This window comes from Terrapene carolina, unplaced genomic scaffold (genome assembly GCF_002925995.2).
Source record: "Terrapene carolina triunguis isolate 2854851 unplaced genomic scaffold, T_m_triunguis-2.0 Scaffold42, whole genome shotgun sequence".
NCBI lineage: Eukaryota > Metazoa > Chordata > Testudines > Emydidae > Terrapene > Terrapene triunguis.
Window position 1 is genome coordinate 45,705,835 of NW_020664393.1, and position 15,346 is coordinate 45,721,180.

General features: G+C 39.5%; 1 protein-coding gene across 1 annotated transcript in view; it reads left to right on the top strand.

The window, feature by feature from the left end:
* Positions 1–7,588, top strand: part of CSMD1 (CUB and Sushi multiple domains 1) — a 1,543,069-nt gene extending 1,535,481 nt beyond the window's left edge. The window contains exons 55-57 of the mRNA XM_029912248.1: positions 3,234–3,422; positions 5,981–6,154; positions 7,398–7,588. Of these exons, the coding sequence (XP_029768108.1) occupies positions 3,234–3,422; positions 5,981–6,154; positions 7,398–7,588 (554 nt within the window). The remainder of the gene's footprint in view (positions 1–3,233; positions 3,423–5,980; positions 6,155–7,397) is intronic.
* The last annotated feature ends 7,758 nt before the right edge of the window (positions 7,589–15,346 follow it).

Consider the following 15,346-nt stretch of genomic DNA (forward strand, 5'->3'; position numbering starts at 1 on the left):
AAACAATCTCCCCTCAAGACACCATGCACATATATATATATATATATATATATATAAAGAATAAATAAAAACAAAGATTGACCATAACATACTGACTTCTCACAGTTTATTCTTTTTTAAATAAGTTGAAATGCTTGGGAATACCTGCTGATTTTTGTTAGACTGGATACAGTGAAACACTGACATTGTAAAGTACAAAGCACAATACTGTAACTTTTAGTCTTATGGATATAAGCTGACGAAACATCTTGTATTTTCTGTCCACTAGAGTGCAGATAATTTGGTTGCAGTAGTGTTTTAAAACAAAACAAAAACAAAACAAAACAAACAAAAAACCTAAAATCCTTGTCAGCTGGAGTGAAAACTCAGTATAGTGTTCATTAACACAAAGGTGAAATATGATGGTATATATGGGATGAAGAAAGCTATAACAGCAATATAAGATTTTTCCTTTTACAGTCTGTGTGCCTATCAAAGAGCATAAAACAGAATCCTATTTCAAGACCAGATACAGTGCACTATTTGTTCCTCACTGGTACTTAAGGAGCTGTAATCCAGCTGTAATAAGGGAGTACAGGAAATATTAGAGTGCTGTGATTGATTTTGGTTTCCATCCTAATTTTGGAAGCAATATCAGACTGATAGTAACTTGAACAATGAATGAGGAAACAACTGTATTTTCCCAACATTATTAAAACTTGTATAGCTCTTCTCTCAAGGTGTGGCTCAAGTCTCCTTCTTGGTGCTTGCTTCCTGGAGAGGGCTACACCTGTATGCAAAGGGTGTGCTGGACATGGCACTCACAGTGAAACCTCTTGTGATGAGCATCTGGAGTTCTAGAGAGGAGGCTTCAGGAAGAAAAACAGCAACTGAGCAGCAAATCAAGGGAGACTAAAGATGCAAATAGTGGAAAGGGGAGACTGCTGAGAATGAAATGAATTGAACACAGAGATGGCAAGAAACTGAGTTTAACTGGCAGACAAGTTATATGAATTTTGTGATTTTGCATGGGAAAAAAGAGTAAGGCTCCATCTATGTGGAATCCCAGTTCCCTCTGAAGTCAATGGGGCTCTGCACATGCACAGGTATCTGCCCGCAAAGAGCCCATTGCAGAATGAGGCCATAGACATATCATAACATTAAAACTATGGTTTAAAAAATAGAGAGATCAGTAAAAAAATGTATAATTCTGTTATTGTCAACAATAATGAAGTATTAGAATACTGCAGGTTCCTTACTGTCCAGTTACTTCCCTTCCTCACTAAATAAATTTCCTTCAAAGAGAATACTAATGAGTGAACATTTGCAAAGACTGATTGGTTCTGTTGTGTCTGATAATAAATATATTCATGTTTTCCTCTTTAGTAATCTCTATAATCGAATTTCACTTTTTAAAAAATGGATTGATAATAAGAAGTCCTCTTGGTGTGTATTCACAATTGCACGTTAATAAAATGCGAAAACGTACTACTAGGAATCACTGTGCAATTTGTTCTACTCCATATATACCAAAACAGTGGGTTATTTTACATGTAGAATAAATTGATTTTCTAAAACTTTTCTGCTGTCTTTGTTTACATCTGTGGTGAAGAGATGAGAGGAGCAAAGGATGGCATTTATAACAGCTTTTCACCACACTGGTGGTGTACGGTGCCAGAAGAATAGACATCACTGTCAAGATTTCACCATGGAGATCTCAGTCTCAGCATCACGATCTTGCTTCTACCAATGGAAAAGAGCCTCTGCTATATGTACAAAAGGAGGATTAGCTCAAAGAATAAGGATTGGGGATATAAATTTTAAAAAGAGAGACATGTGACAAGGACATAATTGGTTAAGCTTGCTGAAAGCTGTGTGAAATACAGCTGCCTTATGGTGTGTCATCTCCCACATAAAGTGCTGCATCTCCCAATAATCATATATTTTTCCTTCTATGTATTAATAGTGAGAAATGTATTTTCTTTTTATTATTATAGGCTGATGTGCGCACATCACAGGAAACTCAAAATGAGAAAAAGGTTCTGGGCTGTTTAAATTGAAGTGTAGGCTTTAGAAATAGTTTGATTTGATTGATTTCATATTAAAACAACATACTCAGGGCCAGATTGTGCTCAGCCCTGTGCCAGGTGCTTAAGCGAGGAGAGGAAGCAAGGAGCCTTACACCCTGTGGTCCTGTGCACAGCGGATAAGCACTATTACAATCTTTGTTCTAAGGGAGCAGAAAAATGCGCAGAGCTTGTGACTACAGCGGCACTTGTCATTCCAATGGAATGGGTTGAAGGAGTTGCTTTTGATCCTCTCTCCATCACACTAGCAAGCAGACCTGACCCCGTATGGTGGGAGCATCTGCTGCATCCTTCCATACATAGTGTAATAACACCCATAGTATTCCATGAGAGTTGTGCCGCTGGGAAGCCTTTGCAGAGCTTTAGGGGGCACAGAGCTACTGGGGAGGCACGAGTCACTGTGAAAATGGCCTTGCGTTGTTTCAGTTCTATGTCAATCAAGATTGCGCTGCAGCCCCCACAGATGAATTATAGGTGGTTTACAGGCTAAGAACCATACTTGCAGCTGGAGAAACAACAGTGTTTTGAGTAGCTGTGAAGCTAGAACCTGCAGCCTCACTGGTGGAAGGGGCAGATATGGGGAACCCTTAGGCCACCGCCAGCTTTTTTATGAACTGATAGGAGAATTGGAGCTCAGCAGTTTATGCTAGGTCAATGCAGAGTTGCCAGTGTTTGAAAATTGTTTTCATTCTCAGTTCTCCAAGGGTTTCAGCAAAGTTAGCTCCTCCATTGAGATGCTCTTCTTGCGGCCAGAAGCAATGATTGTAGCACAGCTACAGATAGAAAACAGGAAGGAACTTGCAGCAGCCTTAGAGCTCCATATGATCACTAGAGCTGCAAATTAGTCAGGGGAGTCCAAAAATTTGTCAGGGCACACACATTCTTCACGTGTCTGAAAGGCCAGCCCTGACAGACTCTTACAGGGACTAGTTTTTTTAGGAAAGGAATGCTTACTCTTTGGATGGTATCTTCATATCAAAAAGGACTAGACACTTTGAAAAAAAAAACTAATATGTAAGAATTCCTAAAATCAAGCCAAAATCAGAGATCCGTGACCACAGATCCTGCTCATGAGCCATTAGTGAAGTAATGTGAAGTATTCTCCTTTGATCTGTATTCATGACATTGTGTTTACAAATTAGTGACAAACACATGTTTGTCTTGCAGTGGTGAACTGTTCTGATCCAGGCTTTGTGGAAAATGCTATTCGTCATGGGCAGCAGAATTACCCTGAAAGTTTCAAGTATGGAATCAGCGTGGTGTACCATTGTAAGAAGGGATTTTACATCTTGGGCACATCTGCTTTGACCTGTAAGGCTAATGGCTTGTGGGATAGATCACTACCCAAATGTTTGCGTAAGTATTCATTAAATTGAATTGACATGCACCTCTGTCAGAAAGGACAGAAACATCAGCTAACACTTAACCATGTGTATTTGGGAACTTTTCTTGGACTGAACTGTGTCATTTATTGAGACTCCACTAAAACCAAGATGGCTCACAACCCTTACTTGTAAAATGTAAATGTATTTTAGATCAAATGGAGCTATAATTTTAAATGCTGTCAGTCAATTTAAAAAAGACAATTTTGCCTTTTGTTGTCCTTTTGATATCCAGAAATACCCAGGATATTTTAAATTATTATATTTGTATTACATGTTATTTGGGTTAATAATCTAAAACCTTTAATGTTCATCTGAAAGATAGGATTTTTTTTAATGAAGAATCATCCGAGTCTTTATTATCTGCTAGTGCACATGTGGAAGGAGATAAATGGGGCAGCTTTGCACAGGATAATTTGTTTAGGAGGGAGATTCCAATAACACCACTTCATTTATTTATTTTCAGAAAGATTTCTGGTGAGTTCTGCTGTTTTTTATGATCATCTTAGTGAGTTTCACATCTCTAGAAATGAACAATTTAACTAGCTTTCATATTCCCTTTGATTGGTCCCCATTCACTTTCTGACATCAGGTTTCTGAATTAGTATGACATTTAGGGAAATATGAACAGCTCACAAAAATATTTTAATTTCCATGCTCATTAAATGGTTTTATTGTTTTTGCTGACGATATATTCCATGGTTTACTTTCTGGTTTATTGTACTAGCATACACCTATATACCAACCAGTTAATCTGATTGAACCAGATTAGCAGTCTTGTCCTGTAAAACCTGTGATTTTGTTCTTTCTTTCTTTCTTTCTTTCTTTCTTTCTTTCTTTGTCTGTCTCATTCTACATACCTTCCATAACCAATATCTGTGCAGTAAGGCACTCTGGGCTTGATTTTCAGAAGTACAGAGCACTCATATTTCCAGTGGAAATAGATAGGAGCTGAGGGTGCTCAGTAACTCTGAAAAACAGGTTCATTGAGATGATCAATATTAAAGAATAGTATAGATACTGTATGTTTAGACACAGTTTAAAAATAAACCACTGGCAAGAATACTTTATACACCCAAGCGCACATTCACATGTTTATCCACAACATAATGAAAATTATATACGGACCTTTGTGGCACCTACCCCACTTCTCTCTGTCTATCATTCCCCCCTCATCCACTAAAATGATGACACTAAGGAAATTCCACGAACCAGGATAAATTTTGTTCTCTGTGCAATGGAGAGCAGAAATTGGCACTTGTTTACTGTCTCTGTTGCACTATAATTCAAATCTAACCATTTTATTTTCCTGAGATACACAAATCCTTTTAACTGTCTATAGGACAAATCTCACATTCCTTTCTCAATTGAATTAGAGTTTTTCAGTGGGGACTATAAGATTTGGCTCGTTGATATTTGAAGTCTTAAGCAGATTTCCAAATACCATGAGAGAGTTTAATTCCTCAAAGGTATCAGACATTGTTCTGCTCTCTTACTCCAAGTATCAATCATTTTTTTAAAAGTGCTTGGATAGGGTTATAAACACCTAATCCAATACAGAAACTTTTTTGTTAAAAATTCTCAGTTTAGCGTAAAAATAGAAAGAGACTATTACTTTCAGTGTAAAACAGTACTTGTGAATTATTATTTTTTTAAATTATATTTCAGTTTCCCTTTACATCATGGCCTTCACATGCTGTTTGATGAAAGTAGCCTTTCTTTCTTTTCCCAAGTTCTCCACTAACAGATCAGAGATGTTACAACTTTGCTCATCATTCAACATTGTTTGATTAAATTAAATATATATATAAAATTTGAATTTTGTGACTGTTTACATACATTATGTAGAATTCTTTTCCCTTCACTTCTCTTCCCTGATGGAAGACCTAACCATTAAAAAAAACTGTCTGGCTATGAATTTCCTTTAATAATTAAATGAATTTTGTTTCCTGATTAAACAAATCTCAACTCTTGCCTTTTTTTTAATGAAACACGTATACAAACAAAACTTTGCCTGTATGATTTTATTTCCTATCATTCACTGCCCTCTATGAATTTCTCTGATAAAATTTCAGTCTTAATTATTCATATTTTTGTACTTTCTATCTATCCTCTACTTATTTATTAAGATTCTCCCCATCATTGTAGTATCTGATCACCTCCCATGTATTTAAAAATAGAAATAAATGTTAAAAATCTCACTGACTTGTTTTCCTGGCTGTGGCCGATACAGTGTATCTAGTTTATAAGATTTTGTGAGGGTAGGTGGGGGCCTTGTTGGATGTGGCAGAAATCATTGAGGGAAAGATAAGTCAAAGAAATGAGTTTAGAGTGTAGTTCTTGACCTTAACCTTATCAAAGACGAATAAATCATTCACAGCAACAACAGAACTAAACATATGAGACATGAGCAACCCAACTATGTTTATTTTGTGTAGGCCTGACTTCATATTTAGAAGTCTGTCACAGATGTTTGTGTGATCTGAAAATGATCAGCTATGTGACATTAATGTTTTTCTTTCCCCTTTGTAGCCATTTCTTGTGGACATCCTGGAGTTCCTGCCAATGCAGTTCTTTCAGGAGACAAATTCACATATGGATCTATAGTTCACTATTCTTGCACAGCAAGTCGAACTCTCATAGGAAATTCTACTAGTGTGTGCCAAGAAGATAGCCACTGGAGTGGAATTCTCCCTCACTGTTCAGGTAGTTGTATGTACCATCATGTGAATGTGACCTTGTAATTAAAATGATTAAAACTGTACCCAAGTAGCAATTTTTTTTTAACTCCAGCCAAATACATATTTTGTTCCAGCTTTATTTTATTTCTTCAGTTGCAGCTCTTTATTCAAACATCCTGATACATTTGCCCTCAGTCACTTTGTCACTATGTAGGTAGCCTTCTTCTTTGTAGTATGTTCAGTACAATACTACATAAAATGATATCACAAAAACAGTATTTACACACTAGCACAGTTCTGCTTTGCATTTACACATATGCTCATTTTTATTTATACACAATTTTTTTGAGAACATTAAGGCTATCACACACACAACATACCTGACACAAAACCATAACAGCAAGGATACTAAATGGTAAACCACGTACGATTACATACCCTCTGCTCTTCCAGTGTCTATGCTATGCAATTTTTTCCCAGCCAGAACTGGGTCTTTTATAGCCCCGCTATGCTGTTTGGGCCATTTTACTTGATGTAAAAAGGCCAGACCTGTGGTGAGAAGATGACATTCTGATTACATTGGTAGGAAGTTTCAGTTTCTATACCTTCAGGGCCTTGCAATACTGGACCTCAAAATCATAACATTTTGATGGATTCATAGATTCTAAGGTCAGAAGGGACCATTATGATCATCAAGTCTGATTTAAAAAAAATCTAGTCTAATTAAAAAATTGTTACTGAGGTAGAATTGTGTTTCCTATCTTAATACTTGAGCCAGGGAAGTTTTTGGTGAGACAATTCCATATTTGGAGAAGAAGGAGAAAATGTATCTATACTGGCTTGATTTAAAAACAAAATAAAAAATACATACACTATCTATATTAATAAGCAGTATATGGGATTTACACTCATCACTTTAATGAAAGCAGGATTGGGCTCATTGTTATAAATTAATAACAGCAGAAATGTAGAACAATAAAACTGAGCAAATATAAAAAGTTATACATGCTGAAGAAATAATTGATCACACAAGATAGAATGTTTTCAATAGCAATATTTGTCTTGTATCACTCATTTTTATCACTTTGTGAGCTTTAATTAAGTCTTATCAGATTCAGATATAGACATAGAAGATACTTTTTTTCTTTCAATCTCCCAGAAGCAAACTAATTAAAACAGAAACAATCTAGCTAGTAGTTTAACTCTTACTATACATACAGTTAAATATAACTTGTCTGCCAGTAATTCTACTGCATTATGTTTTACAGGAAATAGTCCTGGATATTGTGATGATCCAGGTGTACCACCTCATGGGTCGAGACTCGGGGATGAATTCAAAATAAAAAGTTTACTACGTTTCTCCTGTGAAATGGGTTATCAGCTGAGAGGATCTGCAGAACGAACATGCTTGCTTAATGGTTCTTGGTCTGGTTTACAGCCTGTTTGTGATGGTAAGTAGTAGCAGTTGCCAAAATGTATTACAACATTGAATGCCTTATTGCTAAACTATGATTTTTCCTTTAAAAAAATCTTACACCAATAATGTACCTTTAAATTACTCTGGAGAAATTTGATAAAAATTAGCTGGCATGCCGTTACACTTTTGTTTAAACACCAAAATCCTACCAAACTGCCAAGCCTGCGGAGAGCTCAATTCACTAACGATTTATACACCAACCCCCTACTGAAAGCTGCCCTACAAATATCAGCCCAAACAGAGGCAGTAAGGTCTTTTCTGTTCTCAGGGTAGACAGCTGTAGAGTATCTGCTGTGAAAATGATTGCAATACTCAAAGGAACCCATCATCCCCCTTCTCCATTGCCCACACCACCCCATCTACCAGGTAGTAGATTTGACAGGAATGTCAAGAGACACATCAGAATTCATCAGGAGCCAATAGCCATCTTTGGGAGCCGCTTTGCCCCATTCTATCAATCTTAGTTTGATATCACCTTGGACAAATGGGTGTAGAACACAGCTATCCCCTTCATTTCCACACCCTCCCCATCCCATTTCTTTTCAAGGGTCTTTTCATGACAGCCTATTACAAAAAAAGTGGGCTCATTTCTCCATTTAGAAGCAACAGAAGAGGCTTCTACTCATTATATTTCCTTAACCTGAAGAAAAAAGGAGTTCTTTGTGCTATTCTAGACTGAAGAGACTGAACAAACACATATGCCAACCTCAGATTCAGGATGGTAATGCTTTCCTCCATCATTCCAGCTCTTCATGTTCATAACTCTTTACTTGCAAGATTCATGCTTTCATATAGCCATCTACCCAGCCCACAGGAAATACTTGAGATTCATCGTAAAACCAAATAATTACCAATATAAGATATTTCCATTCGGACTGTCCACCAAGAGTCTTCACAAAATGCCTAGTGGTGTTAGTATCCCTCCTGAAAAGACAGGGCACTCAATGTACCCCTGCTTGGATGTCTGGCTGATCACAGGCAAAATATAGTGTGAGAAAACAGCAAGCCTGGAATGGACTCTCTCTCTATTCACCTTGTAATGAACTATGAAAAATCATCACTCATCCCCTATAGAGTTCCTGGATGCCTTGATCAACTCCATAACAGAAAAAAGCATGCCTGCCTGAGGACAGGTTCCAGTTGCTACATGCACTCATTCTCCAGATGCGTCTTGTACTGTTATGTAAGGTCAGTTTGCACGCGTGACACGCAAGCTGCTTGCCAGACTTCACCTGCAACTCCTTCAACTCTGCTCTAATCAGTATATTATTCAATGAGACATTTGATAGAGAGGAAGGTCTGCAGAACTGCCTTGGTGTCTTGAACACAGAAGCCCATGAAAAAGGGTACACTTTTCAATTCCTTCTCTGACATGCACACTAATCACAGACAGGTTGGGGAGCTCATTTGCAGCAATCTAAAAATTAAAGGAACTTGATCACTAGATGACATGAAATTACATATGAGTATCATGGAGCTTGCAGCCATCAGACTGTTATATGTGGTATTCCTACCTGCTGTAGGAAACAAGGGCCAGATTTGAGTTTGGGCCTGGATAACTTTTATTTGGTCAAATGCTAATTCATGAGGAATGCTAAAGCAGCTTTGATTTGAGGTGAGAGGGCACTGGAGTAGGTCATGCTCCATCCTGGGCTTGGCATACTTACTACCTGTCACAAGGAATGAGTGGAAATGTGTGAAATGGTAATTGGTGACGAACCATTAATTATACTTAGCAAAGTGAGAATGGTCCTTATTCCATTAGATGGAAATCTATTGACAACTCCTCCTTGCATGGGCCTCTCACATGTACTACTTATGAAGAGGATATATGTCTGTGGTCACCAATGGAATTTAGAAGAAAATGTCCACCTCAGACTGGAATCTTCTACAGTGACCTGAGACACCAAATTATTGATCCACATAGCCAACATGCTAGAAATCCTGTTGGATAAGGGTGGTCCTTGAGGCCAAGAGAAGGGGCACTGAACCCTACAAAAGACTCTACTCATACAGAAGCAAAGGGTGGACTCTCTTGCAACAACAACACCTAAAGTTGTATCTATCTGCTCTCTTCCGTGGACCTGCCCTCCAGAGAAGGAGAAGTGAAAGACTCTGACCCTCAGATAAGCTAAACTTGAAGCCTACAACTAAGAGAAAAAAGAGACAGTCCACCTCTACACATGCAAAATGAGCTCAAGTTATTTGCAACATGGAAACTAGTGCACCTGGTCCTTTGTATTCCCTGTCTGTGGCAAATAATAGTCTAGTCTCCTGCAGATCTCATTCACTTGGGACTAATTTCCTTTGTTGGGGCTAGTGTGTGGGTTCTGAGTGGTGTTGGTGGCCTGTAATATATGGGAGGTCAGACTAGATGATCTAGTTGCCCCTTCTGACCTTAAACTATACAACTAGTTCTCAACTAAGACCAATCATGTGAGTTAGAGACTCTAAGAAAAAAATGATGAGATAGCTTTTTTATAGAATTCAGATTACACAATTCTATGTTAGAATTATCCAACATTCCATTAGAGCGAGAAAGAGAGTGTGTTAGTGTCCCTAGATAGACACTACCCCTCCCCAGGTTTAATGAGTACAAGATTACTTTGGTTTAAAGTAGTGTTATTCCAAAGCTGCTAAGTTCCTGATTTAAGAATAATTTCTGAATCTGTGTCAGAAATATATAGACACTGTATTTAGTGTAGGAAGGGGAATAAGCTAAATAAATAGCATTGAAGGTAAGTTATAAGGTGGAACATAAAAGTGGGAAGCTATAAAGAAATATTCTAAGAGTTATACTTCCTTAAAAAAAAGACAAGGGTCAACTTCTACTTTTAGCAGACTACTTAACCCATTTGATTAACTGGGTCTGTATTTTAATTAGTTCATTAAAATCCTGGTACCACTACACTCTCCTCCAAAACTCAATAGTTCAAAACCTCACACACCGCAAAACAGCCATGTATTACATAAACAAACTAGGAGACACTTGCTTCTTGCCATGGGCGGCAGGTGAACCATCGGCTGTGGAAGGCCAGCCTCCAGCCCCGCTCTTTCTGCCTCAGGCCCCGCCCCTTCTGCACCCCCACACCAGAGCGCAATCACCTCCCCCCCATGGCCACCAGCCCCTGCCCCAGGCTATCCCCTCCAGCCCCAGAGTGCCGGGAGGGACGGCAGCATATGGCCGCAGCCTCCCCAGCCCTGGAGCGCCAGGAGGGCAGGTGGCGCAGCCCTAGCCCGAGCTGGGGCCATCCCACAGGGGGAGTGGAGCTGCATGCCATGTCAGACACAAGGGGGGACTGGGGGTGGAGAATGAGCGGGGCCACATCTGGCTGTTTGGGGAGGCACAACTTCCCCCAGCCTATGGTACCCACTTCTTGCCCTTCTGTCCTGATGGCCATTCATCTGCTGGGAGTTAGCAACAGTCTAGAGGATTTACTGAGCAGTGAATCTGTGACCAGTCATGAATGGTACTTGCATAGATCCATCACAGGAATGATATTCAGTCTTTGAGGGATCACTATAATAGACTTCTTTGCACTGAGAGCAATACCAAATGTTACAATATTTCTCCAGAGCAGGCCTGAGTGCAGATCATTGTTGAATGTCTTGCTCCTGCAGTTATTATTAGTATTTTTATTCTTTATTATTTGTATTATCATAGTGCCTCAGACAAGAACTAGGACCCCATTGTGCTAGGCACTGTACAAACACAGAACAAATAGATGATCTCTGCCCCAAAGAGCTTACAATCTAAGTACAAGACAAGAGACAACATAGATACAGATGGACCAACTGGGGAGCACAAGGAACCAATGAGACTATATTGGCCAGTATGACAGGCAGTGATTTCTGCACACCATCAGTCTAACTGTTGTAAAATTTTTACAGGCATCAGAACAAGGAGGGTTTTAAGGAGGGTTTTGAAGGAGACTAATGAGGTATCTCATCAGATGTTTACATAGAGCTCCTCTCAAGAATGAGGGGGCAGTGCAGGAGAAAGCACAAAGGTACTTGTTTAAAAATATACAAGTGGGAGGCAGTGGATGGCATCATGGGCCAATTAGAGGCAGGAGTCAACATCTTGATAGTGAATTTGAGATGAGAGAGAGGGTGGGAAGATGTCATGAAGGGTTTTGAATGTAAAGGCAAGCAGCTTATGTTTGATGCAAGGGGGATCCAGGAAAGGTATTCAAAGAGAAAGGTGAGGTGGTCAAAGCAATGGCCCTGGAGAATGATCTTTGCAGCAGCATTCTGAAGGATATTGGTGGCACCAGATGCCATTAGTTAAGACCAGAGAAAAGGATGTTGCAGCAATCAGTACGTGATGCTGAGAGTCTGGATTAGAGTTTTAGCTCTGTGGATCGATAGCAAAGGCCAAATCTTAGAGATGTTATGCAAAAAGCGTCTGCAAAATTTAGACCTAGTCTGCACATGAAGACCTAGAGAGAAATGAAGATGATGCCCAGAATAAGGGGTAGAGTTGGCAGGATGGTGGTGTTGTCCAGACTGAGAAAGGCGATGTGAGGGACAGCATGGGGGGAAGATTAAGAGCTCTATTTTAGCCACACTGATTGATGGCTAGATATCTACAAGAGTTATCAGAAACACAGCCTGAGATTTTAGTTTGGACAGAAGGACATGAGTCTGGAGTGGAGCAGTAGATCTATGAGTGGTCAGCACAGAGATGGGAGTTGAATGTATCTTTGCAGATGACATTACCCAGATCGAAATGTAGAGGGAGGTGAGAATGGGACAACAGAGCCATGTAGAACCCCCACAGAAAACTGGAAGTGGGATGATAAGTATCCTCCAAAGGACATGCCAAATGAGCAATTAGAGAGACAGAGAACCAGAAGAGGACAGAGTCACAGAAGCCAAGAGAACAGTGGAATAGAGGTTTGCTTTCCACCTTTCCACCAATTCTCCTGGTTCCCAGGACAATCTCCAAGATCAAAAGAAACAAAGCCATGATCGTTCTCATAGTTCCATACTGACTGAGACAGATTTGGCTCACAGACCTACTATAGAGTCAAGTTTAGCCTCCTGTCTTGCTCCAAGACTGGCCATACCTGGATCTCTCAGCACCAAGGCCAGACACTCCAACCTGACCCGAAGTCACTGCACCTGCTGGCTGGATTAGTAACACAGATAAATATTGCTCCCAACAAGTCTAGGAAAGCCTGATACAGCACAGGAAACCATCTAACAAAATAATGTCTTGTCCTAATTAGTAGAGATTCCCAATGTGGGCAGCCTAACGTGATTTAGAATTGGTCCAGGCCTCAATACCAAAGATTGCAGTTAAAACAGGCTAACCTTTCATTCAGCTCTATTAGGTCCACTTCACAGCAATTTCACCTTGCAAACTGCCCGAATAGTTGTGCTCAGTGATTTCTCATCCCATGGTATCGAAGCTTCTCAAGGGGCTCTATACACACACACTGGTCAGAGATCCCAATATGGTCAAGGACCTCAATATAATCCTTCTGAAGATCATGGAACCTTCATTTAAACCTCTCCAAGAATGTTCTTTACACCACCTCATTATGGGCACTCTTCCTAGTGGCTATCACTTCAGCCATGAGAATGAGTAGGCTTCCAAACTGTTATTGCCAAACTCTTCTATACAACTTCCCATAGGGACAAGGTGGTGCTGTAACCTCACCCAAAGTTCATTTCTAAGGTAGTCTCAGAACTTCATCTAAACCAGTCAGTCAACCTGCCTGTCTTCTTCTTAACGAGTACACACAACACCGGGAGAAATGCAAATTCAAAGAAGAAATAACTGTTACTCATTGTATAGTAACTGGTTCTTTGAGATGTTGTCAGTTTGGATCCCATGACATGCCCTCCATCCCTTCTTTCAGAGTCCTTGGCTGACACAGGCTTTGAATTGCAATTGAACTGAAAGAGTCGTGGCTGCTCTACCGTTTATGCCGTTGTATAGCATCACAACAAAGTACAGGGCATATGCATGGCCCTGACAAACTGCAGTTCAAAAGACTCTCATTTTGTATGCTTGAGGCACATGTGAACCTACCATACTGACTACAACATCTTGAAGAACCACAATTATTGTAGGTCAGTAACCCTTCTATCAGATGGAGAATAAAGACTGATACCAAATAGTGGTTTCAGTAGGCAGCAGTATAAATTTCCATGCGAAGATATTTCTCCAGCAGATTTTCAAAGAAAATACAAAAATATAGTTTCATCAACATTAATGAAAACATAGAAACAGAAATAAAAAATAGGGATAATATATCACTAACTTGGAAATGTTTCTCTAGTACAAATTATCTTTCTCCATATGATTCAAGTGAGGCTGGAAAGATAGGTGGTTCATTGATGACTTCAGGTTAAAAACTAGAGTAAATGACTGGTCATGAAAATTTTAAAACAATTTTATAAATTGTTTCATGACTAAGAAGAACCACATTTTCAATCATGTAGGGGTGTGCAGTTTTGAGGCATCCAATTGTTAATGTCAATTAATGTAAATGCCAGCTGTAAGGCTTGTTGGAAAGTTTGATGAGGATACAATGAGCCAGATTCTGCATTTTTTCCCTTTCCTACAATAGGTATGGGAAAGGAGAGGGAGTGGCAATACTGAAGCCTGCAGAGAGGCTACATAGAGCTATTGCACCTGCTTTATGCTGGTCAAGAAACCTCTGCAAAAGATTTAAGCTGCCAGCAGAGAGGTGTAAAAAGGCTACTTTTTAACACAGACTCTGACCCAATATTTCTAGAGTGGATGCCCCGTGAGCCCCATACTAATAATGTTTTGTAACATAACCATTTTAATTTAGATTAGTTGGTGAGATTTACAAATTCTATTCAGAATCAAAAGTAATTAAAAAGTATACAAATTGCTACTTAAAAAGTTCATCCTGGGATACAGTGAATACAAAAAGTTTTTGGTTTTGTTTTGTTTTGTTTAAATTAATGTCAAAAACACCATATAAAAATCACAGGAAGAAGCAGCTTTCCACATGGTGCTTGTGGCAGCTGACAAATACCAGACTAGGAGCCAAACACAGAAGCTGAAAACTATGACGGGAGAACTAGTAAAAATTACTGAAATCCAGGAACATTGTCTGCCTTGGAAATAGTCTAAACGGATGCAGTAACTAAGGAACAGCTGCAGAGAGCAAAGAGCAGATCAAGTGGCATCTTGTGCTAGAATGCGTGCCTTGTTCCAGATTTTGTAAACTATGTGTGTATATGTTGTCGGCCACATGCCTTATCACAGCACACAGCCAAAGTAATCCTTCCCCAGGCCATGGAGCTGTAATGGAGCAACTGCAGGCTCAGAGATGCATTAACCCCTGTGGTGGTTTTACCTCCCCATTCCATCAGGTTAATGTCTAGCGCATGTACAAGTCACAGATCCACCAATCCTGCTACGCCAAATTCCCTTCTGGAAGATAGTAAAACCCTGTGGAACTGGGTGCATAGAGGAGGAGGAGCACCTGTGTGGGTTCCCCAAGACCTCTCTCACCTCCTCTAATAGAATTACACTAGTTCTGCAGCTGTTAGGGTCCTACTTGTTTGAGGAGCACAGAACAGGATATGCCTCTGGGTACATGATGCCACTTGCTTTTCCTTACATATTGGTGTACAACTCTGTACATTTAACAAGAGAATGAAGAGAGACCTATAAGAGGAGGAAGTAGGAAAGAAAAGAAGACACGAGGAAAATTAAAAAAAAAAAATGAGGCTAGCTGCTTCACCGAA